The 27,530-nt window shown below is 45.1% G+C and overlaps 1 protein-coding gene across 1 annotated transcript; it reads left to right on the top strand.

The window, feature by feature from the left end:
• Window positions 1-3,805: 3,805 nt before the first annotated feature.
• LOC114634367 (pre-mRNA-splicing factor ISY1 homolog) lies at window positions 3,806-24,485 on the top strand. Its single transcript, XM_028782984.1, has 11 exons — window positions 3,806-3,921; window positions 7,001-7,023; window positions 7,544-7,595; window positions 8,065-8,130; window positions 8,907-8,949; window positions 15,946-16,058; window positions 17,391-17,508; window positions 21,036-21,158; window positions 21,860-21,981; window positions 23,273-23,359; window positions 23,735-24,485. Exons 1-11 carry the CDS (start codon window positions 3,919-3,921, stop codon window positions 23,840-23,842), a joined length of 858 nt encoding a protein of 285 aa, XP_028638817.1. The 5' UTR covers window positions 3,806-3,918; the 3' UTR covers window positions 23,843-24,485.
• Window positions 24,486-27,530: the final 3,045 nt, after the last annotated feature.

Genomic DNA, 27,530 nt, shown 5'->3' with positions numbered 1-27,530 from the left:
TTCTGAGATTAAAGGCATGGGCTATCACACCCAACTTTGAGGCAGTCATCCCTTTTTGGCTTCCTTTATAAATTGGTGCCTTGAGGCCAGGTGTACACCTTTAATCTCAGCACCCAAGGCAGAAGCAAGGCAGATCTCAGAGGCCAGCCTGGTCTACAAAATAATTTCTAGGACAGCCAGAGCTGCTACAGAGAAAAATAAAAAATTGATGCCCTGTCCTTTGTTTCCTAATATCCTTTAATGTGCCTGTAGATATTTGCATTAAGATCAGAGAAGAACTTTGGAGTTCTCGATTTTTTTTTTTCTTTTTACATGTCCCTCAAGAGTCACCCATCAGTTTGTAAATTTTTTACAAGAGTGACTGAAATGTAATTTTGTAGTCTTTACAAATACTGAAAATTGTAAGGACATTGGCTCTTAATAGAAAATTAAGGCCGGGCGGTGGTGGTGCATGCCTTTAATCCCAGCACTTGGGAGGCAGAGGCAGGCGGATTTCTGAGTTTGAGAGTTCGAGGCTAGCCTGGTCTACAGAGTGAGTTCCAGGACAGCCAGGGCTACACAGAGAAACCCTGTCTCGAAAAACAAAAAAAAAAAAAAAGAGAGAGAGAGAGAGAGAGACCTTAGGAGAGATGCCTTAGCCATGTCTTGTTGCAGGACAGCTCAGAAATACCTGTTACCTCCACCTTCACAGGATCTGATGCCCTCTACTAACATGGTCCCTACATGCAGGTGGACATTGCTGGAGAAAAATGCATAATTGAGAATCTTAAAACAGCAACATGAAACTTGTACCTTTAGCATGTTAGGCCCTATCACTGGGGCATACCTGTAGCCCAGTAGGTAGGTTTATGTTGAAATACATGAAAAACTGCTCAAAATTGAGACCCCTGCAGTAGGTTTTTGTGGTGAAAATTTAGAGGCTGCCACAGCGTTGGGCTGTTGCGGGTCCCACATTCGGGAGGAGCCCTATAGTTCCAGCGGCCTAGAGGCTTTGGCGGTGGCAGGCCTCAACAACACGAAGTCCTTGGTTCCAAAAAGGTTTATTGTCATGGGGGATGATAGATGGGTCTAGGCGTACCCCCTACAACTCAGGTTATAAAACTAAACTCAGGTTATAAAACCCTAAAACTGAGCTATATAGGGAGGGAGAAAGGGGGAGGATTGGGAGAGGATCTGTGGGAGGCATGCTTAATTTGCTCTGCCTTCATTAGTATGTAAATCCCTAGGGCCTGAGGCCTATAGCCTGGCCCATGTGACTGAACAATGTAATTCTATGGAGACCGTGACTGCTTTACAGGATTCAAAGTGCTGTCTTCGGCATGTAGTAGTTGTATGGCAGGAGGTTTGGTGCTTTAGTTTTTCTGTTTTTTTCCTAGTCTGGTTCAGGAAGTAGTGCCCACCCAGCTGGAGGTAGAAAACAGCATGTCCTAGTCTTTACATTTAGTTAGCTATAAAACAGGAAATTACACCTATTTATGGTATAGTAACCTGCTTTTCCTTGCCCCCCCCCCTCCACCTTTGGAGACAGTATTTTTTTGTTTTGCCCTGGTTGTCTTGGAATTTCCTCTTGACCAGGCTGCTTTCTAACTCAGATCCTCTGCCACTGAGCGCTGGGATTAAAGATGTATGCCACACGGCTTCAGGGTACCAAGTTTATAAGGGAGACCAAAACTATATAGCAAGACTGGTCTCCAAAGGCACTGCACACATCCTGCATATATACACACTTGAAACACGTATAAAAACTGCAGCAGGCAGGTAGTGCTGGGAGATAGAGGCAGGTAGATCTCAAGAGTTTGATGCTAGCCAGTCTTGAAAAACTGCAGAATGTGGTGGTTTGTGCCTTTAATTTCAAAACTCAGCAAGTGAGGTGAGTATGTGAGTGAGGTAATCTTGCTCTAAAGTTCCAGACAGGACCAACATAGTAAAAACCTTTTTTTTTTTTTTTTTGGTTTTTTGAGACGGGGTTTCTCTGTGTAGCCTTGGCTGTCCTGGAACTCACTCTGTAGACCAGGCTGGCCTCGAACTCAGAAATCCGCCTGCCTCTGCCTCCCAAGTGCTGGGATTAAAGGCGAGTGCCACCACCATCCGGCAAGGGGTTTACTTTTAATGTGCTAGACATTAATCTAGTGTTCTTTCATGTCATAGGAAGTGGAGCAGTGCTCATCTCTGACGTCATTTCCATTGGTTCCTCCTAATCCCACTCCCTGCTTTAAACTTACAGACAGTTGAACAGAAAAGGCCAAAACTCCACAAATCTCTGAATGTGAAAAGTCACCGTGCTTTAGTAATGCAGACATTAAGAGTTAAGGCAAAAAAATCTTGGGGCTCTTGACCCAAAGCACTATTCCAAGTATCTGTCTGAACCTGTTTGATCCTGAACTCCTAGTTCACGGCTTCTGCTGAGATCTTGTGTACTTATGGTTGAGTCTAACAGAGTAGCCAGGAGCAGGGAAAGCTGATATAGTGGGTTGACTATGGCTGAGATGTACAACCAAAACGTCTGCTGAATGCATAGCCAAAACAAATGTTTTGGTTGCTACACCTGACTACAATGTCACAGATTTTTAACCTTAATAAATGTTGTATCTCTGAGCTTCCATGCACAGTGAGCTTTGGAACAAGAGCCTGCCCATTAGTTGCCAGCTAATAAAGGACTCCAATTTGGCCTTATATGCATGGTGGTAACATTCTTGCATGGACTATGACATGAGTACTCTTCTTAGTGTTGACTCAGTGGGAGAGCCCACCACCATTTCCAGAATCCGTATCTCTACCAAGTGACGAATGTAGTCTCTAACTTCCCATCTGCTCCAGGTAGCTTTTTCTTCTCTGGACCTTACTCCGTAATTCATTTTCTTCTCACTACTTTTTTGTTTCGTTTGTTTTTCCGAGTCGTTTCTTTGTGTAGCCCTAGCTGTCGTGGAACTTAACTTTATAGACTAGCCTCAAACTTCAAAGATGTCTGCCTCTGCCTTTTGAGTCTTGGGATCAAAGGTGCCCAGCTCTTCTCTAGTTTTTGAGGCAGGGTCATATTATGCACCCCTGGATGGCCTGAAACTCCCTGTGTAGACCAGGGTGTTCTCCTGTTCACAGAAACTGGTCTGTTTTGCCATCAAAATCCTAGGATTGAAGACATGGACCAACAAGCCTAGCCTTAACTCTGTATTTTAAAACAGAGTAGTCTCTGCCTTCTGGGAATGTGTGGGGAGAGGCTTGATTCGTTGGCTTAATGTTTCTTTCACGAGGACATCCTGTCAGTTTCTTGAAAACAGTCACCTTTAATAAAGAATAATAATTATACATGTTTCTTAAAAGGAGGACGATCGTAGTCTCAGACACTGTTCAGCTCCAAGTAAATGACAGGCAGCGGTTAAGTAGCCTCCCAGGAAGGCAGGTTCGCTCCACTGGCTCCTCAACCAGTGCCTGCTCCTGGAGGTATGCCAGCGACCCAGGTTCAGGCAGGTGACGGAAGTCCACTTAGGGCCCCGAGTGGCTGTGAACACTAAGTACATTCTGAGAGGTGGAGTCATTTTTCAAAAAGGTCATTCACTGTCATAGAAGAATCAGGAAGGACAGAGGCAGGCGAATCTTTGATTGCAGTTACCACCAGAACGAAACCAAACGAAAAATAACACACACCATCCGCCCGCGCAAGCGTAGTCTTGCAGACTTAGGCGCGAGATGACGCACTGAACACGCGTCAGCAGGAAGCCGCCCACCGAAGCGCTGCTGCGTTTCTCTCCCCTCCCCCGTTCTCCCTCGCTTCCGGTCCTTAACTTCCGGTCCTTTCCATTTATTCTTCCGACAAAAAGGCCATACTGTCCGCTGTTTTCTGTTCCCGCGCCTATCTGCCTGGTTCCGGGCCCCTAAACACGTTGTGTTGCGTCGCGGCGCCAGGGCGCCCTCGCCGGCATCATGGTGAGTGTCATGGGGAAGGGATCAGGCTTATGGACGATGGGATGTCCGGGCCAGTGTGCGGCCTCGGATTCCCTGGCCTATTTCGGGATTCTTTTCTCGCCTGGTGTAGCTGTTAGAAATTGCAAGAAAACAGAGTTTAGGAGCTGTATTGCGTCTCGGTGATTCAGTCCGGGTGAAGCACAGTTTGGGTAGAGACTGAACGGGCGGAAGACCCGCCTAGGTGTTCTCAATCTCCAGGGATAGGAACTTCTAAAGGGTAGGGTCTTTACACCTTTGCCGGCGACAGAGTCTGGCATTCTCTAGACAGGTGTGACATCACCGTGAGTGAATGAATAGGATGGGCTGAAGTGTTGAGACGTTGTGATCTTCGGTTTCATTCACTCAAGAAGTGTTTAATATGGAAATATGAGATCAGACACAGAGTTGGTACAAAGAGGCGTGATTACTGTAGTATTTTCAAAGTAAAGTTCCCGTGGACCTCGAGAGATGGCCCAGTGGTTAAAAACCACTCCACTTTTGTTCCCAGCACCCACATGGTTACTTACAATCATCCAAAACTCTAGTTTTAGGGGATCCAACACCCACTTGTGAAGTGGCACTAGACATGCATACAGGCAAAGCATTCGTACACATACAAAAAATATAACAAACATTTAAAGGTAAAAGTCCCCCTAAAAGCATACGGAGTGGTTTTCATACTTCCGAGATTTGTTGATGTCTTTGATTTTTTTGTTTGTTTGTTTTTTTGTTTTGGTTTTTCGAGACAGGGTTTCTCTGTGTAGTCCTGGCTGTCCTGAAACTCACTCGGTAGACCAGGTTGGCCTCGAACTCAGAAATCCACCTGCCTCTGCCTCCTAAGTGCTGGGATTAAAGGCTTGCGCCACCACCGCCCGGCTGTTGATGTCTTTGAAATCTCTATAGTCTTACCTAAAAACTAGCCTATTTTGGTAGATATGTATCCATATGCATACACAAAAGTATGTTTAAGGAACAGGTGTAAATATATGCATAACCATGTAAATATGTTTGCAAAATATGAACACTTATTCAAATATATAGGCCTTCTTGCCGGTCTGTATTTTACAATACTAAGTAGAAAAAAAAATCATTAATACACTTTGGCCAGAGTGGTATTTACACATGCATAGGTACAAACAGATACATACCCCTGTTAAATAAAATAGATACGTAAAAATTTAAGGAAGCCATGAAATGCTTACAGAGGATGTTTTGGAAGCTATAAACTATTGAGAACAGAAACCTAAAAAAGAGAGAAAGCAGCAGTCTTGAAGCAGCTGCTTCTGCAGGAGGGTGTGTCCTGTATTGCTGTCATATATCCATCCTCCACTGGCCAGGGTCCTTTCAGAGTTGACTGGAAGGGACAATCTGAAGGGCAAGTTAAAATAAATTCATTTTGCTGACTCTCTAAACTGTGTATCTGTTTCTGCTTGTCTTCACAACATTGTAAGATAGAAGCTACAGTATCTGCTGTGAAGGGAAACTTAGGTTTTAGAGAGACCATGTCTCAGTGATGGTGAGAGGAAGAGCTGGGAGCAAAATCTAAGTTCCAAATATAGCAAGTATTCTCTCTGTGTAGTTCACACACAATCCAACTGAAAAAAAAAGTCTTCCTGACCCTGTGTGACGTTTAGGGACTATTGACTTAACACTGGTGTGTCAGCACTCAAATGAACATCACTTTGCAAAAGCTAGTCTTGATGCTTTCCTCTGAGAACCACAGGCAGGGAACAGATAACTACACTGCTTTCTGGTTAGAGTGGTGTAAGGTGGTTCATATGTCATCAGGAGTGAGAGAAGGGTCGGAGAGGTTAAAGGATATGATCACAGTACATTCTGCACTATGTGTATGATTTAAAAAAAAAAAAAAAAACACAGCCCGGTGATGGTGGCAGCACACACCTTTAATTCCAGCACTCGGGAGCCAGAGGTGGCCCATCTTTGAGTTCAAAGACTGTCTAGTCTACAGAGCAAGTTTCAGGACAGCCAGGGCTACACAGAGTACTCTGTCTCAAAAAGCCAGAAACCAATCAACCTGTAGGTTTAGATTTTTTAAAAACCTATTTTTAAAGGGTTCTTAAATGTTTCAATGTCTCTTATAGCCCATTATCCATCGGGGTATTGGAAAGGAAAGGCTAATAGAGCAAAGGAGGATGTGAACCTGTTTAGAAATACTTCTTTGGAACAAATTTAGTTTGCATTGTCAGGGTAGTAGCAATTTAGTTTACACAATTGAGCAGCAGCAGCTAGATCCATTCACAAATATCATTTCTGAGGAGTCAGCAATGGCAGGACTTGAAAACACCATTCATGAATCAGCAACAGCAGGTTGATCCAGTAGAAACTGCAAGGCTCTGGCAATTGGCCCGAATCTGCAGAAGCAGCAAGAAGCTGCTAGAACACCACCAGAAGTTTTTTGATGTGTTTCCTCTATGAAGTCATGACAAACAATGACTGACAAAGAACGGTAAGGTATACCAATACCATCCAACATCCTCCACTGTCTCTCGGGCTACATTTATATCCTTTCCAAACATATGGTCTCTCAAGCATCCGCTCTTATCAAAACATCACATGCCCCCTTTCCAGGCTGCCTCCAGAAGAACACCATATGGCTGTTCTTAGCAAAACATCCTCCCATGTGTCTTCTTCAGCACAAACATCCTCTCAGAAGAGAGTTTCCAGAAAAACATTATATGACACAACTGAGTTTCCAAAGAAACCAGAAATTTCCACTTTATCAACCAACCAACAAACAAAACAGTAGAAGTGATAAAAAAGATTCTAGTGCCAGAGGAATTAGTGGTTAAGAGCACTTATTGTTCCTACAGAGGACCCAGGTTTGGTTCCCATCATCCATATCAGGTGGCTTCCGACTGCCTATATTCTAGTTCCATGGAACTGGTGTTCTTTTCTGTCCTCTGGCCACTGTACACATACAGTGCATGTACAGACAAGCAGGCACACACATTTATGGATTAAAAAGCATGATTTAAAATCAATCACAAGAAAGACAGTTATTCTAAACTTGATGTTGTTTTCTTCCCTTGTCTCTTTCTAGGCCCGAAATGCAGAAAAAGCCATGTGAGTATCAACTTCCTTGGGGCTGATAGATTTGAGATTTAGTAATTGGCACAGAACTTGTATGTGATCCCTTTGGTAGGACTCTTTTAAGAAGTGTTTTCTTCTCTCCATGTGTTAAAATAACCTTTCTGTGTTTGCTTGTGGTTTTTTTTTTCCCATTAATGTCTGACGTCTTCCAGATCTTAAACTCACTGAGTAAACATTTTCCCTCTTGGGGATGAGTTGGAAATGACAGGAAGGGAAACCCGATGGGAATCTTTTGACACTTCTATATATTGCTTATCACAGTCTGAGAAATAGAATTTTCCCACAGTCTACATACGCAATGTAAATAGATACTTGAGTACCTGGAAACACAAATGGAGTTTGAGGCCTATCCCTTGGAACATGAAATCCTAAACTAGTCTGGTTTTCTTATTACCATTTACATGAAGGATGTTAGATGTGGTCGTTAGCAGATCTACCCCATGCAGGAACTCGAGTGATAAGAAATCTAATGGAGTCTTTTGTGTGCCTGCAGGACTGCCCTGGCGAGATTTCGTCAAGCCCAGCTGGAAGAGGGAAAAGTCAAGGTGAGTGTAGTGTTCCCTGGGAAGTATCAGGGAGCAAATGGGCTGACACCCCCTGGGCAGGCTTCGAACCCCAGCTCTTCCTGCTGTGTTTGTTGAGGAGTTTGTACACTTGCATCGCTGCTGTGCCTCTTTTCTCTTGGCAGTGTGACTATCTGCCTCCTGCTTTCCCCTCATTATTCCAGCTTTAATATTGACTAGAAGAAGGTAGAGAGTGGACCCAGAGAGATTAAATATTTACATATATTTATTTTAACTATACATTGCTCCTTGAGTAATTGTGTATCCTAACTATATAGTTTCCTAAGAAGAGATAGTTCAGTAATGGTTAGGAGTTGAATGTCCTCTAGCACTGTGACTTCAAGTATATTTAGAGCATTAGATATTTCAGGTTTCAAGGCTGAGTTGGCTGTGGACGGTACGTAAGTGTGTACAGAGCCTAGTTGCAATGTGTTACTCTCATCCTCCTTAGGAACGGAGACCTTTTCTTGCTTCTGAATGTACTGAGTTGCCGAAAGCGGAGAAGTGGAGACGACAGGTGTGTTCAGTAGAAATAATGCCTCTGCTTGGTTCTTTTTATCTCATCAATGATTATTAACCAGAATTCAATTTTTTTTTTGAAACTGGGTCTCTTTTTGTATTTCTAACTAATCTCTATGTAGACCAGGCTGGCCTCTAACTCATAGAGATCTGCCTGCCTCTGCCTCCCTAGTTTTGGGATTAAAAGCTATTTTTGGTTTTTTGAGACATGGTTTTTATGTGTAGCTCTAGTTGGCCTGGAATTCTCTCTGTAGACCAGGCTAGCCTTCTAACTCACAGAGATCGCCTGCCTCTCTCTCCCAAGTGCTTGGACTAGAGATGTGCACCGCCACTGCTCAGTGTTGTTTTTGTTTTTTAAGACATAGTCTCACTTTGTAGCCTTGGCTGACCTAGAATTCATTGCATAGGCCAAACTGCCCTTGAACCCACAGAGCTCTGCCTGCCTCTGCCTCCCCAGTGGTGGAGTTAAAGGTGTGCTCTGCCACACCTGTACCATTTTTTTTTAAATTTATTTATTTTATGTATATGAGTACACTGTAGCTGTCCTCAGACACCCATATGAGGGCATGGGATCCCATTACAGATGGCTGTGAACCACCATGTGGTTGCTGGGAATTGAACTCAGGACGTCTAGAAGAGCAGTCAGTGCTCTTAACCACTGAGCCATCTCTCCAGCCCCACCTGTACCATTTTTGTTGCTTGTGAATTACAGGTTTCCAGGACTTTCCAATATGTTTAAAAATCATGAAAATTTGCCTGTTATTTTCCCTACAGATCATTGGAGAGATCTCAAAAAAAGTCGCTCAGATTCAGAATGGTAAGCTGTTTACCTTCTAAAGTGTTGTAGAGCGCAGAGTCAGAAGTGGGGACCAGATGTGAACATTGTCCAGGTGTGGTGCAAGCTTGCAATCCCACTGTCAGGGAAGTGCAGGCAGCAGCTCAAGGGAACCCTCACAGGAGGTGAAAACCAGCAAACAAACGAATACAGTTGTGTCAGTCAGTTTGGCCTAGCTGACGTTGACAGAATGCAGCGTCTAATAACATTCCACTTAACTATTTTAAATATATTTTGATCATATTTTTCCCCTCCTCCAAGTCCTTCTAGATCCTCTCCCCCCCACCCAACTTTTAAGTTCTTTCTCTAAAAACAAACAGTAACCCAATACAACAACAAAATCCCCCAAGCCAAGTAAGCAAAATACCGCCCCCAAACAAACAGAACAAAAAACCAAACCTAAATTGCAACCGAGTGTAAGGTAAGCACACTAAAAACCGGCAGAGCTCTGTGTACATATTGATCAACTACTCCTGAACATGAGGCCTCTCATGGAGTGGTTGATATATCTAGTGTTGTTCTATATAGAAAACTGAGCCGGGCGGTGGTGGCACACGCCTTTAATCCCAGCACTTGGGAGGCAGAGGCAGGCAGATTTCTGAGTTCGAGGCCAGCCTGGTCTGCCGGGTGAGTTCCAGGACAGCCAGGGCTACACAGAGAAACCCTGTCTCGAAAAAAACAAAAAAAAAAAAGAGAAAAAAAGAAAACTGATTTTCCCTGTCCCAGTATGCATAAATGGCAGTTCAGCTGTTAATCCTTACTGTAGTGGATACGTTTTTAATCATTCATTCATTCATTTTTAAAAAATGTAAAAAAAATAAATAATATGATAAAACAAAAACTGTCACATCGAAATTGGACAAGGCAAACCAACAGAAGGAAAAGCATCCAAGAGAAGGTAAAAGAATCAGAGACCCATTCATTCACACACTCAGACATCCCATAACAACACCTAGCTGGAAGCCATAGTACAAATGCAGAGGGCATGGTGGGAGCTGTGCAGGCCCTATGCATGCGCAGGCCCTGTGAGTTCACGTGAGCTCTGCTCATGTTGAGTTAGAGGGTCTTGTTTTCTTGGTGTCCTCCCTCCCCTCTGGACCTTACACTTTTTTTGCCTCCTTTTCTGAGGTTTTTGTTTTGTCTTTTTTTTTTGCTTTTTGAGACAGGGCTTCCCTGTGTAGCCCTGGCTATCCTGAAACTGGCTATATAGACCATGCGGGCCTCCAACTCAGAGAACAGCCTGCCTTTGCCTGCCAAGTTCTAGGATTAAAAGCATGTGCCACCACCGCCCCTGAGGGACAGGATTTGATGTAGACTTGCATTTAGGGCCGAGTGTTCGTTCTCTGTGGGATGTCTGGCTCTAGGTCTCCATATCTGTTCCCATTGGCTACGGAAGAAGCATCATCTCTGATGCTGGCCGAGCAAGGCACTGGTCTGTGAGCATAGCAGGTTGTCAGGAGGACTGATTTTCTCACTGCTTTTATTTTTCCTTTTTAGACTAGGAAAGGGTGTTTGCCCTTGGTGCCTGGGCTGTCTTAGTCTCAGGTTCTTGATCACCCACCCAAGCAGTGTCAGGTATTCATCTTGTGGAGTGGGCTTTAGGTCAAGCTAGACGTTGTTTGTTACGACCACAGCTCTGTGCCACTGATTGCTTGCCCTAGCATATCTTGCAGGCAGGACACCACTGTAGTAAAGAGTCTGTAGCTCAGTTAGTGTTCCAGTCTCTCTTAAGAGCGTATGATTCTGTACCAAAGATGCTGGGATGTAAGGTGAAGGCTCTATGTAGACACTGGCTGGACATCTCCGTCTTCAGTGAGTCATATAGATGTTGTCTTCAGCAGTGGAGCTTTGCTGTCAGTTTGTGGACAAGCAACCTGTCGTCTTGGCAACAGCCTGGGTTGTTTAACCATTCCCGTGGAGTTTCTTGGACAACAACTTAGTTAAATATAACACAATCCCAGTACTGGACGCCTAGTTTGGTGATAAGAGGTGATCGCCTTCAATGTGTATATGTTTTAGGAAGTTTCTTCTGTAATAGGCTTCCATACTACCCCTCAAATGACTTTGAATTTTAGCTGTCTCTCTCTGTATTCCCCCCCACAGCCCCCTTCCCTTGTTCCTACTTGATCTTCCCATTCCAGCCTCCCATCTATCTATCTATGACTATATTCTGTTTCCCTTATAAGAGCACACACATCATTCACCAAAGTAGAAGATATTCTTCTAGGTCATATGACAAATGTCAGAAAATTAAAAATAATTGAAATCTTACAAATTAAGTCTTCTAATTATAACAACAGGAAGAAAAATGCCTACGTACTTAAAGCTTAGCATGTGCATGTGTGTGTGGAAATTCAAGAGCTTTGTGTTGTTAACATTTATAAAACCGGTAAGTACGAGGGTCAGGCAGGACAACCTCATGTTTCAGGACACAACCCAGGTTTGAAAACTAACCAAATATACTGCTTGAGATGGTTTGTTCACTATTTCTTTCCAACACACAGGAAGGCAGAGGCAGGTGGATCTCCAGGCCAGCCTGGTCTGCAAAGGGAGTTCCTGGACAGTGAGGGCTACATAGAGAGAAACTCTGTCTCAAAAACCAAAACAAAGAAAAGAAAACAAACAAACAAAAAGAACAAAAAGAAAAGAAAACCAATCGAGATAACAGCAAAGGGCTGGGGAGCCCCTCTGTGGTTAGGAACTGCTCTGCTGTTCCAGAGAACTGTGCTTGGTCACCTGTCTCCACTCCACATTGTCACACCTACCTTTAACTCCAGCTCCTGGGGATCCAACATCTTGTTCTGACCTCTGCTGGTACCCACACACAAGTGTTAGACACACAGACACACCAGGAAACCAGGATATTTACACAGTATATGTCTATTTGGGTGGTACTGGGGATTGAACCTAGGGTCTTGTACATTTGGTCTTCCACTACTGACACATACTCCAGTCTACTTGTGTATAAACCTAGCAGATATATCCAGAGTTAGTTTGCTGAACACAGCAGAATATTGCTGAAAGGAATTAAGAAACGTTAATAATATGAAGAGATGCTGTGTTTGAAGGTGGTAGGACTCTGCATAGTCCTACCATCCCTCTTCCCTCCTTTCCTTCCTCCTTGGCTGTTCTGGAACTCACAGCTATCCTGTCTCAGCCTTCCTAGTGCTAGGGTTACTGGCATGGACCGTCACACCCAGCTTTTTTGTTACTACTCTTTGAGATAAGGTCTTGATATGTAGCCACTAGTTTTTTCCTGCAAATGCTAGCCAAAAAAAAAGGTTTTTTTTTTTTTTTATGTTGACAATTTTATCAAAAAATTTAAATGTTAAGAAAGAAGATGTAGATCAGGTAATAAAGGGTTTTCTTGGCACACACTTAGCTGTGGGTTTGATCCTTAGCATTGTATAAACTGGGTATCTGAGCTTTGGGATATACAAGCTAAAGGATCAGAAATTCAAGATCATCCTCAGTTACATAAGAAGTTTGAAGCCAGCCAGGGCCACAAGATACTGTCTCCAAAATATACATAAGTACATACTATTTTTTTTTTTTACACAATGTGTATGTATATGTATAACTGCAAACCACTTTAAAAACAAGGAACAGAATTGGCACATTCGTACCACTTAAATTTAAAAAGCTTAATATAAAGTAAAGCCACTACAACAAGTGTATTTGTGAGGGAGAGCCAGATGTGTGGTGCACACCTGGAATCCACCGCTCTGGAGGCCAGAGTGGACAGCCTGGTCTACATAGTGAGTTTCAGGAGCTAGGGCTGCATAGAGAGACCCTCTCACATACAAGAAAGAAACAGAAACCAAAAACCTACATTGGTAAAAGGATAGCTATGTGGACACGAAGATAGAGTTCATCCAGAGAGAGTGGCGCCTTACCTAGGCACATATCTCCCCCCATCCGGCAATCTCTCATTCTCTTAGCCAGTCTCACTGTAGCTCAGGCCTGCCAGAGGTTTTGATCTTCTTGCCTTAGCCTCCTAAGGGCTGTTCTGTGCACTTCTGATGGAGGCATAAAGGCAGTTCAGTGGGGAAGGCAGCAGTAAGGAATGAACTGCTAAAAGTCAGTAATAAGAAAACAATAAACTGTTTTAAAAATAGATGTTTAAGCACTTTACCAAAGAGCATGCATAGAGGCAGATGAGCATGTGCTTCATGTATAGCGCATAGATGAAAACTACAGGGTACTGTATGTACTGCACAGGCAAAAGGCACATGGCTGAGTGTGGCAGAGAAGGTGGAGCACTTGTACTCTTCGGCTAGTGAGGAGAGTGATGGCCCCTGTAGACTGTGGCTTTATAATCTCTTATAAAAGTAAACACTGCAGCCTGCTATCCTACAGTTGCATTCTCCAACAAAAATATCTAATAAGTATAGCAGCTTTGCCGGACAGTGGTGGCGCACACCTTTAATCCCAGCACTTGGGAGGTAGAGGCAGGTGGATTTCTGAGTTCAAGGCCAGCCTGGTCTACAGAGTGAGTTCCAGGACAGTCAGGGCTACACAGAGAAACCCTGTCTCGAAAAAACAAAACAAAACAAAACAAAACAAAACAAAAAAGTATAGCACTTTAGCCCCTAATTAATTTTGTCTCAACCAGGAAGCAGCTCAAAGGTCTGTCCGTATGCTGAAATGCTACCTAGTGATGCACACACATGTGGATCAGTGCCAGGAGCATAAACCCCAAATGTACTGAGAATGGTGACATAACCATTTAGTCTTATCAGAGGCTGGAGGATCTCTGCAAGCTCAGAATTAACCTGCTGGTCTTCATAGTGAGTTCCAGAACAGCCAGGGCTTCTTAGGGAGACCCTGTGACAAAACAACAAAACAACTGAAACCTAACTCAAAGTGCCACTCCATGTGACTTCATTTATGTGACATATAAGAACAATCATAGGAACAGAAAACAGTGACATTAGTAGTTGTATGGAGGGCTGAGGCTGACCACCGCGGAGCGTGAGAGGATGTTTAGGGATGGTGGGTGATCTCCGTGTCTTGGTTGTAGTGATGACTTGTGTCGCTTGTAAAACCTCGTAGCTTTGTACCAAGCATGTGAATGTTTCTCTGTGTAGATTTTCTTTTGTGTCTTGAGACAAGGGTCTCAGGTATCCCAGCCTCATCTGTGTCACCGAGAATGATCTTCAACTCCTCATTCTCCAACCTCCGTCTCGCTACTGCCAGCATTACAGGCATGCACCACCACAGCCAGCTTCCAGTTCGGTTTTCAAAATGTCAGCAAGAAGTTACTATAACACCTGATGTTGTTGATGATGATGAGATGATGATGGTGATGATGATGGTGGTGGTGATTCTTCCTCCTCTTCCTCCTCTGGCTGCCACCCAAACTGGTCCTCTGCAAGAGCAGCAGATGCTCTTAACCACGGAGCTCTCTCTCCATCTTATCTTTTCTTCTTTGTTTTCATGGACTTACTCAGGATGAGGCATGCCATCTCTAACATAAGCGGGCTGAGTCTGACTGACCGACGTGCCTATGTAAGCTGTCACACAGATCCAGGTCGCACCCCTCACTGCACAGTGTTCCCTCTCCACATGGCCACTTGCAGCTTTAGTCCAGTTAGCTTTGCCTTACACAGACCTTGCTGGGACTCCTGACGACTCTCAACTTGTGTGGTCACCAACCATCCTCGCATCTATGTTGGGGTGTCCATCTGTGTCCAGTGCTTAGCCACCATAGTCAGCCTTTCAGCACGCACTCTGTGCACTTCCTTTTCATCTGTCAAGTCCACAGTCTTGGCCTGCTTTCCTGAAAGGACTAAGGCAGCATAGCCTGGTGCTGGCAGTTAATTAAGCCAGACTCACTGAATCTTTGCTTGCCTCAGAAAGTAACTGTTGCCTATAACCTTAACTGTTCATTCTAAGGTGGTGTAAATGATAGAGAAGGGTTTCCATTCATATTTTTTTGGTTGCTACTTTTTAAGGTTTATTTGATACAGGTTTCACTGCATAGCCCTGGGTGTCCTGGAACTCACTTTGTAGACCAGGCTGGTCTGGAAGACCCACTACCTCTGCCTCCCAAGGGCTATTAATTAAAGGTGTGTGTCACTATCGCTTAGAGAGGGTGAAGTTTTTGTTTGTTTGTTTTGTTTTATTTTGTTTTTCGAGACAGGGTTTCTCTGCGTAGCCCTAGCTGTCCTGGAATTCACTCTGTAGACCAGGCTGGCCTCAAACTCAGAAATCTGCCTGCCTCTGCCTCCTAAGTGCTGGGATTAAAGGTGTGCGCTACTGCTGCCCATCGAGGGTGAAGTTTTTTAAAGAATTTTTAATCCTACCCTGTTGGGAGTTGTTGTTTATAGTATTTGGTCTTCCTTTATTTGGGTGTTGGTGATTTTTGTTTTTTTTTTGTTTGTTTTGTTTTTTTTTGTTTTTGTTTTTCGTTTTTTTTTGTTCTGTTTTTGTTTTTTGTTTTCTTGTTTTTTTTTGTTTTTTTTTTTTTTGGTTTTTCAAGACAGGGTGTCTCTGTGTAGTCCTGGCTGTCCTGGGACTCACTCTGTAGACCAGGCTGGCCTCGAACTCAGAAATCCGCCTGCCTCTGCCTCCCAAGTGCTGGGATTAAAGGCGTGCGCCACCACCGCCCGGCTGGTGATTTTTTTTTAATCAATTTGTTTTATTTAAAAAAATTTATTTATTTATTTATTTTCGAGATGGAGGTATCACTGTGTATCCCTGGCTAGGCTAGAACTTACTATGTCAGCCAGGCTGACCTTGAACTCACTAAGATCTGCCTGCTTCTGCCTCCTGAGTGCTGGGATTAAAGGCACACACTGCCACACCAGGCCTTTTCTTCTTAATTTAAATAAGTAGTTTTATTCAGTACACTATTGGGGTTGAGGCCTTCCATCTTAAAGCTGTAACACTGAGTACATGTATTAGAAGTACTGACATTTAGTATTTTAGGGCATAGCATCTTGAAGAAATGATATTAACATTTTTGTTTTCTAGCTGGTTTAGGGGAATTCCGAATCCGAGACCTGAATGACGAAATTAACAAGCTGCTAAGGGAGAAAGGACACTGGGAGGTGCGGATCAAGGAGCTAGGCGGTCCTGACTATGGAGTAAGTAGCTAGAGCTCCAGGGATACCTGGGACAAACTAACGACTTGCCCAAGAGTGTGTCTGTGTGCATTGACTGTGGGTAGGGTTCAGTCTGTGCCTGTCCAGAGGTGCCAGGGGTGCCAGGGTTGAGAAGCAGCTGTTACATGCGGGCAGGATGCCTGTGAAAAGGATGGTGACACCATCCTGAAATCCCGAATGGCACAAGCCTTGAACAGGATGTGTTTCTAAGGTCTATACCAGTCTAGCCCCAGCACACACAGTTTATACCGCCATGTGGTACACACAGAGTGTGGTACACACAGCGTGTGCTCAGGAAGTTCTGTCATGTGCTTTGGCATCTTCCATTCTACCTTATTTTTTATGTTTATTACTAGTTTTGCTTGTTTACCTTTTGAGATAGTGTCATGTAGTTCAGGTTGGCTTCAAAGTAGCCAAGGTTAACCTTGCACATCTGCCTCTTGCCTCTGCCTCCTGAGTTCTGGGGTTTCAGGCATATACCACCATGCCCGGTTTTATGTGGTGCTGAGGACTGATCTTAGGGCATTCATTGTGCTAGCTAGGCAAGGCTTTCCTGATTCAGGTGCATCCCAAGGCCTCTTGATACATTTTTCCTTTTCTTGTCTGTTTTTTGTTTTTTTTTTTTTTTTTTCTTCTCTCAGACCAAGTCTTACTCTGTAGCTCAGGCTAGGCTAGCCTTAGATTTGTGGCAGTCTTCCTGTCTCAGGCTCTCAAGTGCTGGGATTCTGGGCATGTACGCCCACACCCAGTTATACTCGGGTCTAAGGAAGCACAGTGCAGAGTTAACATCCTCAGCCCTGTTGAATTTTTCCTTTTGGTTTTTAATTTTTCTTAATGACATTCATTCATTCATTCATTCATTCATTCATTCATTCATTCATTCATTCATTTATGTGTGTGCATGTACACACCACAGTGCACATTTAGTGGACAGAGGACAACTTAAGAAGTCATTTTTTATCTTCTACCATGTGGATCCTGGGGAGTTGAACTCAGGTCATCAGGCCTCCTTCCTCAGTCCTTTCAGTGCTAAAATTAAAGGTGTATGCTACCATGTCAGGCCAACAATTTTTTTTTTTTATTTTTTAAACTTACTTTTTTCTGGTTTTGGGGATTGAACCAGGGCTACTTGCATGCTAGATGAACACTAGTCTCGAGCCACATCTTTCTAGCTTTGTGTTTAAGGGTTTTGAAAAAAAATGCACAAATATTCTTCTGTGTAGAGTGTTTTTCATATGTGACATTATCTTAAAATGTACACAAAAGAGCAGGCTTGTGTATCAGATCCATTCCTTCTCTTTCTTTCCCAACAAGAAAGTTGGCCCTAAGATGCTGGATCATGAAGGTAAAGAAGTCCCAGGAAACCGAGGTTACAAGTACTTTGGGGCAGCCAAAGATTTGCCTGGTGTCAGAGAGCTATTTGAGAAAGAACGTAAGTAGCTCATGTGTTTGAGAATGTGTTGGCCTTTAATTGTTGCTGCTGAGTGACAGAAGTATGCTGGATGCTATGCTGTGTAGGAATTATTGTTCCCAGATTTTTTTTTTGTTGTTGTTGTTGTTGTTTTTTTGTTTTGTTTTTCGAGACAGGGTTTCTCTGTGTAGTTCTGGCTGTCCTGGAACTCACTCTGTAGACCGGGCTGGCCTCGAACTCAGAAATCTGCCTGTCTCTGCCTCCCAAGTGCTGGGATTAAAGGTGTGCACCACCACTGCTCGGCTTGTCCCCAGATTTTTAAAAAATAGTTTGAAAATTGTATTCCTAAGTTCATTTTATATTTTTGTAATATGGTCTCAGGTAGTCCAGGCTTTGAATGCCTGATCTTCCTGTCTCCGCCTGCCAGGATTATAGACACCTATCCTTTTTTTTTCAAAGACACTGTTCAGGCTGGCCTAAAACTTGCCAACTAACTTTAATCTCACCTTCCAGAGGTCTGGGATTACAGACCTAATGTCATTGTATCTGACTTTTGTTGTTATTGTTGTTCTGGTTTTTTTTCCATCTACCCTTCATTTTTCTTTAATGTAATCGACATTTATTTATCAGTGTGTCATCAGGCCTCTGGTGAGCACCTTTACCCACTCAGACATGTCATCGTTGCATTTTGTAGTGAATATTTTTGCCTTGTTAAGATTTGAGCTCAAGGCCTTGCACTTGCTAGACAAGCACTCTGCCACTGCCTTTCATCCTCAGCCCTTCAGCTGTAGTTTTCCTTCCGTGGTAGGCTTTCCTGCTGTTGACACAGAGCCTTTCAGTTTTACCCCAGGCGTGTCTTAAACTCATGAGCTCAAAGGCTCAAGTATATCCTGCCTCAGCCTCCTGTGCGAGCAGGCCTGGCTCAGGAGTGGTGTGCAGAAGGCACTCTTATCAGTAGAGTTAAAGAGACGTTTAAGCCCCCTTGGTGCCTCATCTAGGACGCTGTAGAGATGACGAGGGCCCTTCACCATCTTCAGCTTTCCTTCTAGGCCCTTTCAAGGCTTATTTTTTCCATATTAGGTAAATATTAATCAATACCAGTCACCTGAAAGTGGGTTTTTTTTCCTTCTATTCCACATGATTGCATTTTGAAACTGGTCCTTACGTTCAGGTGGACGGCAGTGCTTTTCCTCTGCCAGTGTGATGAGCACTCCTTCATAGGACATGACCTAAAATGGCAGATAAAGTTGCCATTATCAGATGTGGGCAGTGAGTGGGGGTCTGCCAAAACATGGCTGTCCCATACTTTTGTGACACCCCTTGATGCAAGCATGTAAAAGCTACTCCATAATTGGTTGTAAGGAGTTGAAGGGCATCACAGGGGTGTCGATGGTGAAGCACCCGCTGAGCCTGTGCAGGGAGGCCCTGTGTGGGGAGGCCCTGTGTGGGGAGGCCCTGTGTGGGGAGGCCCTGGGCTTGGACTTAGGACCAGAAGGAAAGCAAAAGGTCGCTGTGTGGATTGGCCATTCTTTAAGCAGTGTTCTGTTGGTGGGCCTTTGTTTCTACTTCTCGTAATCATAAGATTTTGTGATTTTTAATTTTTTTCAAATCGTAATATTTACTTATTCACACAGGGGTTAAAAACACAAAAAGGCAGGACGTGGGGAAGGAGATGACACTGGACCATGGGTGTTCAGGGGGAATACAGATATCTTTCAGAACAGGGTATCAGCTGGGTGAAGGTTCAGGGGACAGGTCACTATGACTCTGCCTATGATTCACTTGTCCTTATCTAAGTTGGTATTATCTGCCAAGGCTACCTATTTACAAGGTCTATGAGTCCTCAGGCTGGTAAAGTTCCACAAAAGCTGCCTGTTTACAATAGCTTATAGCCATCTGTTTCAGTGTTTTTCCAGAGACCCAAGACTTGGTGTTAGTATACATGTATGGCAGGTGATTTTTGTGATTTTTAAAAAAATGATATGTATGTGTCTGTGTATAAGTGCAGGCACATGTGTGCTCCTGTGTGCATGTGGGGGGGACAGCATTTGGGAGTTGGTTCTCTCCTGCTGTATTTGAGGCAGGGTCTCTCTTGTTTAAGCCTCTATGCTATGTACTTTAGGCTGTCTGGCTTCCTAGCAATTCTCCTGTTTCTGTTTCCCATCTTGATGCAGGAGTCTGGATTTACAGATGTGTGCTACTGTATCTGGCTCCTTTACATGGTTCTGAGAATTGAAGTTGGGTCGTCAGGCTTGCCTAGCAGGCCCTTTGAGCTGCTGAGCTGTCTTTCTGTTTTGTTTTGAGACACGGTCTTACTGTGCAGCCCAAGACAGCCTGGAATTTGTATGGTAGCCCAGGCTGGCCTCCCACATGCTGGGATAAGAGATGTTTGCTATCATTCTCTGCTTATTTCTGTAATTAATAAAGTTGATAATTAAATTTAATTACTAGTGGAAATGTTCATACATTTTTTTTCTTAAATTTTTTTGGGTTATATAAAATTTTGGGGGGGGTTTAAATATTTTTTTTTTCAATTTTAATTTTAATTTTGTGTGTACGGGTGTTTTTGTCTGCATGAGTCCAGAAGGGGATATTAGATCCCCCGGACCTGAAGTTACATACAGATGGTTGTGAGCTACCATGTGGATGCTGGGACCATCCGAGGTCCTCTGGAAGACAGTGCTCTGAAGCCCTGAGCTGTCTCTTCACCTCCACAGTTTTCCCGTCTTCAGTAGTCAACCTTTATTCTTCAGCCAGAGTTTTCATTTGCTGTCTTTTTGATGGTTATGTCCGTGTTCTAGTCAGAGTCCTTGGTCTGACGTGCTTTCCTCAGAGAACTCTCATGTACGCTTCTTATGCTTTCTTTTCCATGAATTTGTTTTGTGTCGGACAACATTGTACCATTTCCTGGGTTGTTAAAACACTTTGTAAAACAGTGTCAAAGAGGTTTCAGGATACCCCACTCCATGACTTATAATCTTAGGTTATCCCTAGTGTTTTTGTGTTGTATTTCTCTGCCTATAAAACTTTATTATAGACCTGTGGGCTTGAGGATGTTGCTAGAAAGTGCTTCAGACTGAGCCTGGGCCCTAGGCCTTCCTAAACAGAGGTCCCCTTCGGTCCCCTTCGGTCCCCTTCGGTCCCCTTCGGTCCCCTTCGGTCCCCTTCGGTCCCCTTCGGTCCCCTTCGGTCCCCTTCGGTCTGCAGCCCCAGCTCTGTTTATTTAAACCACACACATTCCATTTATTTACTTGGTATGAATCTACTTTTGTAATGCTGAGGGTTGAACCAAGGGCCTCGGGCATACGAGGCAAGGATTCTGATCACTGGCCTATACCCGTAGCCTAAGGATAAACTTTAATTTGGTTCTACTCATTGGACCAAAGCTGCAGCTTTGGGAAGAGTGAGCCCCCTCACTTGGTCCCATGTATGACACAGAGAAGTGCTGACTGTGGCATTTCCATGGCCATGTGTCCTGTGTGGAGAAAAGGTTTGGCTCAAGGGTGATCTTGTTGGGAATTCAGTTAAGTTGCTGCCGTTTCTTGTAGCCCTTCCTCCTCCCAGAAAGACACGTGCTGAGCTCATGAAGGCAATCGACTTTGAATACTATGGTTACCTGGATGAAGACGATGGAGTTATTGTGCCCTTGGAACAAGAGTATGAGAAGAAACGTATGTCTGTGGGCGTGTCACTATAGCTGGCACCTGGATTCTATCTCTCCATTGCAAATGAAACAGTGCATGATACCAAAAGCTAGCTTTATTGTTGCCGAGGGGCTGTAGGGGCTGGCAACGATCTGACATCTAGGCGGCAGGTGAGGCAGTCAGGGTCATGCTGGGCCTGCAGCAGCAGGTGAAGCCACAGATTTTCCTCTGTCCTGATCCAGTTTCTGGGAGGGCTGGATCTAGAATCCTAAGCTAGCTTTTTTTGAACTTGTTTAGTGGTATCCAGTGGCTTTTAGATCTGCTTTCTTGCACAGCTGACAGCTAACTGATGGAAAGGGAGGAGCCGTGTATACAAGTGGTTGCTTCTTCCTATAGAGCATACCATGCTAGCCTGAGGAGGGGGGTCCATGGCAATTCCCATAGGAATTTGGACTGCTTGGTGAGGGTGGACCCAGCATGCATGTGTCCTTCCCTTTTTCACATATGCATGTCATTCGGCCACTGGAAAGGTCAGAGACATTGTCACAAAGCCTGCCTTGTACCTATCTACCTACTTAAGGTGAGAGGCCTTATAGGACAGACTGTCCTTTGGAGCAGTTTTCACCCTCCAGGGAAGAATCAGGGTGTCTTTTTTCCAAAGGGGACATCTTGGCCTCTCAGTCCACTGAAATGGTTTTAAATAATCTTCAATTCTTCTCTGTCTTCAGTCAGAGCTGAGCTGGTGGAAAAATGGAAAGCAGAGAGAGAGGCTCGGCTGGCAAGGGGAGAAAAGGAAGAGGAGGAGGAGGAGGAAGAGGAGATCAACATCTATGCTGTCACGGAGGAGGAGGTATGGGCATGGGTCCTGTCTGGTGCTCACTGTCCTCTTCTCTGAGCTATAGAGTATACTAGGGAGGGGACTGGGCTATGGCACAGAGCCTAGCTTCCTCACCTGCAGGATGGCTGTGATAACCCTTCGCAGGAGCACAGGGAAGGTTCCAGACAGGAAGGGCTAAGGGAACAATTGTTAGCTTCCTTCCAACAGGCCAGTTCTCTTGAATGATGTAGGACAGTTTATAAACCCAGTTTAGGTCGCAGAAGCTTTAGCCCATGACCTTAGCACTTCTGTGGCTCACAGCAACTCTTGTGTAGGCATCCATATCCATTTCCCAGATGGAAACAGGCACATGGGTTTCTTCAGAGGCTTGTGACCAGGGATGGGGCTGTGGTCCGCACCTCTCATGCAGAACCTCTGGGCTCTAGACTCTATTGGGTTCAGCATGGACCAGTCAGAACACCTCTGATTTGCTGTTCTGAGACAGGGGAGGTGAGGCAGATTCTTCATCTACAGTTGATGGAACTTGCTTGTACATCACTGGCAAAGAAGCAGTTTTGGAGACAGGTTTGAGGACTTTGGGAATGCTACAGGATATGGAGGTTTCTGCACAGGTCCAGCTGACCTGCAGTCGGGATCAGTAAAGCGTTTAAAGCAGGATGGTGGCATGCCCTAGGCTTTCTCTGGGTTACAAATAAATAGTCACCTGATTCCTCAGGTCTGTAGTTAGTGGTCTAGACACACTATGCTCAGCTAGGTGCAGGAGCAAAGCAAGCAGCATGTATGGGAGAAGCCAGGGTAAGTGGGGACAGCTGGCTGGCCAGTGTCGGGCACAGACAAGTGTGGCTGGTGTGATGGGCTGACCAGAGCTTCCCACCCAAACGGCTTTTCCTCTATTGTAAAAACAATGGGAAGGACTTCTTTCCCTTTTAAATAATTTTAGCTGCTTTAAGTGTTTTGCCTGTTTGCTTGTTTTTGTGGTACTGGGGAAGTAAGGCTTCTACCACTGAACTCTGTCCCCAGGCTTCTTTTTATTTTAAGATAGGGCTTTACTACATTGTTGAGACAGGCCTTACAGTTACTTCCCAGGTCCATGGTGCTTTTGGTTTTTATTGTTATGTTTGGAGACAGGGTCACTTCTGTAGCCCAGACTGGCAGGAACTTGAGGCAGACCTTTTGCCTCAGCTCCCAAGTGTAGGGTTACAGGTTTGTGCCACCAGGCCCAGCTGGGTAACACTTGGTACAGAGGTGTCAGTGTTTATGTCACTGGTGACCTGCTCATGGCTTATATGTTTGTCTTCCACAGTCTGATGAGGAAGGCAGCCAGGAGAAGGCAGGGGAAGATGGTCAGCAGAAGTTCATTGCTCATGTTCCGGTGCCATCCCAGCAGGAGGTAGGCTGGATGCTGTGAGCCCTGAGACAGAGTGCTGCCCATAGAGCCAGTCTTCCAGCGAGGCTCACCTTCCCAGTGTTCCTCGTCCCTCCCTACCACTGTGCATTCTTGACTTCTGACCATGTGGCACTCATTGGTGTGTTCACAAAGGGATGTGGGATCCATGAAGGGCAGGACCATCTTGACGGAACTGATAAGCAGGAGCTTTGATGGAGTGTTTCTGGGGGATGTGGCTGGGGTCTTGCAGACCCCCTTGGAATAAGTCTGGTGAAAGTCAGACTTGTTGACCATGTCCCTACAGGTATTCCCTACTTGGGTTGTGGTAGAGGTGGGAGCCTTGCCGAAGGGTGACTTCTTTACTGTGGGTGTCCACAGATTGAAGAGGCGCTTGTACGGAGGAAGAAAATGGAACTGCTCCAGAAATATGCAAGTGAGACCCTTCAGGCACAGAGTGAAGAAGCCAAGCGACTCCTGGGGTACTAGGATGAACTAGAGCCCTTCTTGAACTCTGGAAGATCTGGTGGGTGTGCTTGGTATGCCATGGCATGCCATCCTCAGAGCTGCCCTGGGCTGTGTCTAGGCTGCCTGGCGCTGGAAGGCCCTGTGCATTTCTCACCCTTTATCTGGCCTCCTCTCTGGACATGTGAGCTGACCTGATGACAGGGCTTTGTCCCTTCCCGGTAAGCTGCCAGGGTACTGAATACTTTAGTAAACATCACCTTTGTACAGATGCCTTTGCTACTGTATAGATCCATTAATTTTTGTTTTGGACTATGTAAAATCTGTTCTCTGAAAATTTATTCTGCCCTGTGCTATGCTTTTGGGAATCAAGAAGGATCAATTAGTAGCCAATTTTTAAAAAATACATGATTTTTAATCAAATCACATCCAAAATCAGAGCCAAATCTCTGGGAGACTGAGATGGTGTATCTGCCCTGAGATGGAGTTCCATGGTCAGTGGGGACCCATCTCCTTGGCTGGACACTGCTCTCCCTGCCATGAGCCCCTCTGGGAGAGCTGCTTCACCTTCTCCGGTTCTGTGCACAGGACTTTTGAGTTAGCAACTTTATTTTTATAACTTGTTTCAGAGAAAGGTACTTTTATTAAAGTTTTAATAGAAAGGAAACAGCTGTGCCTGGAGCTTGTTCTGTGGCATATCTAGACTGTGGTGGCTTGATATCAGTCATGGAAGGCACTGAACACTGTGTGGGGGTGGAGAGGGAGGAGGGTGGAGGTGGGGAGGGAGGAGGGTACAGAGTGGTTGGTGATAACCAGGAATGGTACAGATCCCAAGGCTGCACCCGGCATGCACATACCACCAGCTTACATTCACAGCAGAGGATGGCAGTGTGCTGTTCATGGGTGCACATGGTAGATAACCAGTGACTGAATCCAAAGCACCTCTTTGAGCTGAGTCTTTGCTACCTATCAGGAATCTCCTGCAAGGTCTCTAAGCCCAAGCATTGTGAGCCCCATGCCTCCTTTTCTGAGGATGGCAGGAGCATCTGGGAAGTCAGAGGCATAGTAAGTGGCTCTCCCCTGGGCACAGGGATTAGCCCAGGCCGAGGGAACAAAGACTCTTGGTTTGGAGCAGCTCATCCAGTGGTAAGAATGTGGGCTTCTCAGACACTGGGGAGCATTGTCATGGAGGATGGCAGAGCTAGCTTTGTTGCTAGCTATGTTGCTGTAAGTGGCTGTGTTGGAGTGAGCCAAACAGGACTGTGCTGGCTGACTCTTAAAGGAACTTTGTTCATGGGGAACTGGAAGGTTCTGAGCAAAGGAGGTGAGACCTAGCTAGTAGGAAACTTCTCTTGGATCCTCCCTGAGGGGAGGGCTGGTAGAGACTTCTGTCTGAGCCAAGGCTAGACTCCTGAGCCAAGGCTACTTTGTACAGGAAGAAGGCAGGTCCAGCATGGAGCTTTGGGAACCCTCATAGGCAGGAGGGTAGGGCCTAGCACCAGCCAGGGCCTGGTTTTGTGTTGGGCTAGGAAAGAACTTGAAGCTTGGAGCATATCCTTGCTGGGCCTCTGCTTTGATTTCTGTACTTCAAATTCCAGCACCTGGCGCTTGGTGACTGCCCTGTGGTCTTAGCAGTCCTGTGGCATGGCCATAGGCATCAGAGAATCCTGGGGACAGACTAGTATACATCTGAGCCTTTGGAAGACTCTGGGATAGCCAGGCTTATCTGAAAGCTGAGAGCCTTCAGGACCTTTAGGATATCAAGCTTTCCCCTGGGCAGTTTTCTTCTGTGTCCTGGGGTGCAGGGTAGACCAGTTAGATTTCACATGTATGGAACCAGGCTCTGGATAGAGAGGTGAATGGCCTGCCACTGGTGTCCTTGGTGGGGGCCCAGCAGTGCCTGAGTACTGAGGGCAGGTCTGTCCAGGGCTCCTGCCCCTGGCCAGGGTTAGGAACAATTGGAAGCCAACTGGGCCAGTGTGACTATTGATGTAGGTGTGGTCCTCTTGGCCTAACTCTTTGCATAAGGGGCAGAACCAGTTTTGGTAAACATTGTTCAACAAAGTGTCTTTCAATGTGCATGCATGCTTTAACTCAATTTGCCAGTTCTAAAAGGATGACTGTTTTGGTTTGAGTTTTATTACTGTGAAGAGACATCATGACCAAGGCAGCTCTTATAAAGGACAACATTTAATTAGGGCTGACTTACAGTTTCAGAGGTTCAGTCCATTGTCATCATGGTGGGAAGCATGTGGTGCCGGAGGAGCCAAGAATTTTGTATCTCCATCAGAGGGCGGTAGCTAGAGACTGTAACACTGGCCGAGCTTGAGCATAGGAGGCCTCAAAGCTCACTCTCACACTGATGCACTTCCTCCAACAACACTACACCTCCTAATAGTGCCACTCCTTATGGCTAAGCATTCAAACACGTGAGCCTATAGCGGACATATCTACTTACACCACCTGTGACTTTTCATCATCTACTCCTCTCCTGTCTAAAGACAGGAGCCCACCTATCCTCCTGTGAATCTAAGACACAGTATCTTCTATTTTTCTTATGGACAAGTGCCTGCCACCGTACCCAAGACGGCCCTCTTCCCCTTCTTTTCTTTGTACATATAGTTCCTGTGCCAGCTAGTTTTATGCCAACTCGATACAAAACGAAAATCACCTGGGAGAAGGGAGCCTCAATTGAGACAATGCTTCCATAAGATCAGGCTGCAGGCAGTAGACATTTTCTTAATTAGTGACTGACATAGGAAGCCCCAGTCCACTATGGATAGGGCCACCCCTCTGCTGGTGGTCCTGGGTTCTATAAGAAAGCAGCAGGCTGAGCCAGGTGGTGGTGGTACACATGTTTAATTCCAGCATCCAGGAGGCAGAGGCAGTCAGGTTTTGAGTTTGAGTCCAGCCTGGTCTACGATGGGTTCTAGGACAGCCAGGCCTACACAGAGAAACCCTTATCTTGAAAAATCAGAAAGAAAGGAAGAAAGAGAGAAAAGAAGAAAGACAGCAGGTTGAGCAAACCAAGGGAAGCAAGCTAGTAAGCAACACTCCTTCATGGCCTCTGCATCAGCTCCTGTCTCCAGGTTCCTTCCCTGTTTGAGTTCCTGTCTGGACTTCCCCCAGTGATGGACTACCATTAAGTATAAGCCAAATAAACCTTTCCTCCCAACTTGTTTCAGGTCATGATGTTTCATCAGAGCAACAGAAACTGTACCTAAGACAGCCCCTCACTCCAAATTCCACTCTTGACTGTACATACCAGGAGTGGATGGAAACTTTGTCTTGTGGCTACCCTGTGACTAAAGGTTGGATAAATGACAGCAGACTCTTCTGGTTTCCTCAGGCTAAAGAGCCTGAAGAGGTGGGGGTTCCTCATCTGCACATTGATCTGACAGGGACATGCAGTCCTGCTCCATGTCCCTGCGTCTTGACTCAGGAACAATAGGTTCCTAGGGTGGACTGTTGTCAGGTTGGCTCCACTTCTTCCCTTCAATTCAGGCTTGTTTGTGCATTGGCTGCTTTTCTCTCCAAGCCTCCTGGGAATCACTGAAGTGTTTGAACTGAGTATCTTTTTCAGTAAAGTGAGTGGTGAGGGGAAGGTGTACCACAGTCCTTCTGGCTGGCGTGTTTGAGAAACTTGAGTGATGTGGGGGTGGGGTGGGGGAGCAGATGATGCTGGAGAGTTGTGTCTTGAATGTTTGGACAT

The sequence above is a fragment of the Grammomys surdaster genome, unplaced genomic scaffold (genome assembly GCF_004785775.1).
Source record: "Grammomys surdaster isolate TR1022 unplaced genomic scaffold, NIH_TR_1.0 948, whole genome shotgun sequence".
Classification (NCBI taxonomy): Eukaryota; Metazoa; Chordata; class Mammalia; order Rodentia; family Muridae; genus Grammomys; species Grammomys surdaster.
The sequence above is the reverse complement of the archived record's forward strand: the minus strand, read 5'-3'. Positions and strand labels throughout refer to the sequence as shown.

Excerpts from the sequence above, each read along its gene's own strand:
- LOC114634367 (XM_028782984.1), top strand. Across the intron at positions 8,950-15,945 it reads AGTCGCTCAGATTCAGAATG|CTGGTTTAGGGGAATTCCGA; the intron begins GTAAGCTGTTTA and ends TTTGTTTTCTAG. Across the intron at positions 21,982-23,272 it reads ATGCTGTCACGGAGGAGGAG|TCTGATGAGGAAGGCAGCCA; the intron begins GTATGGGCATGG and ends TGTCTTCCACAG.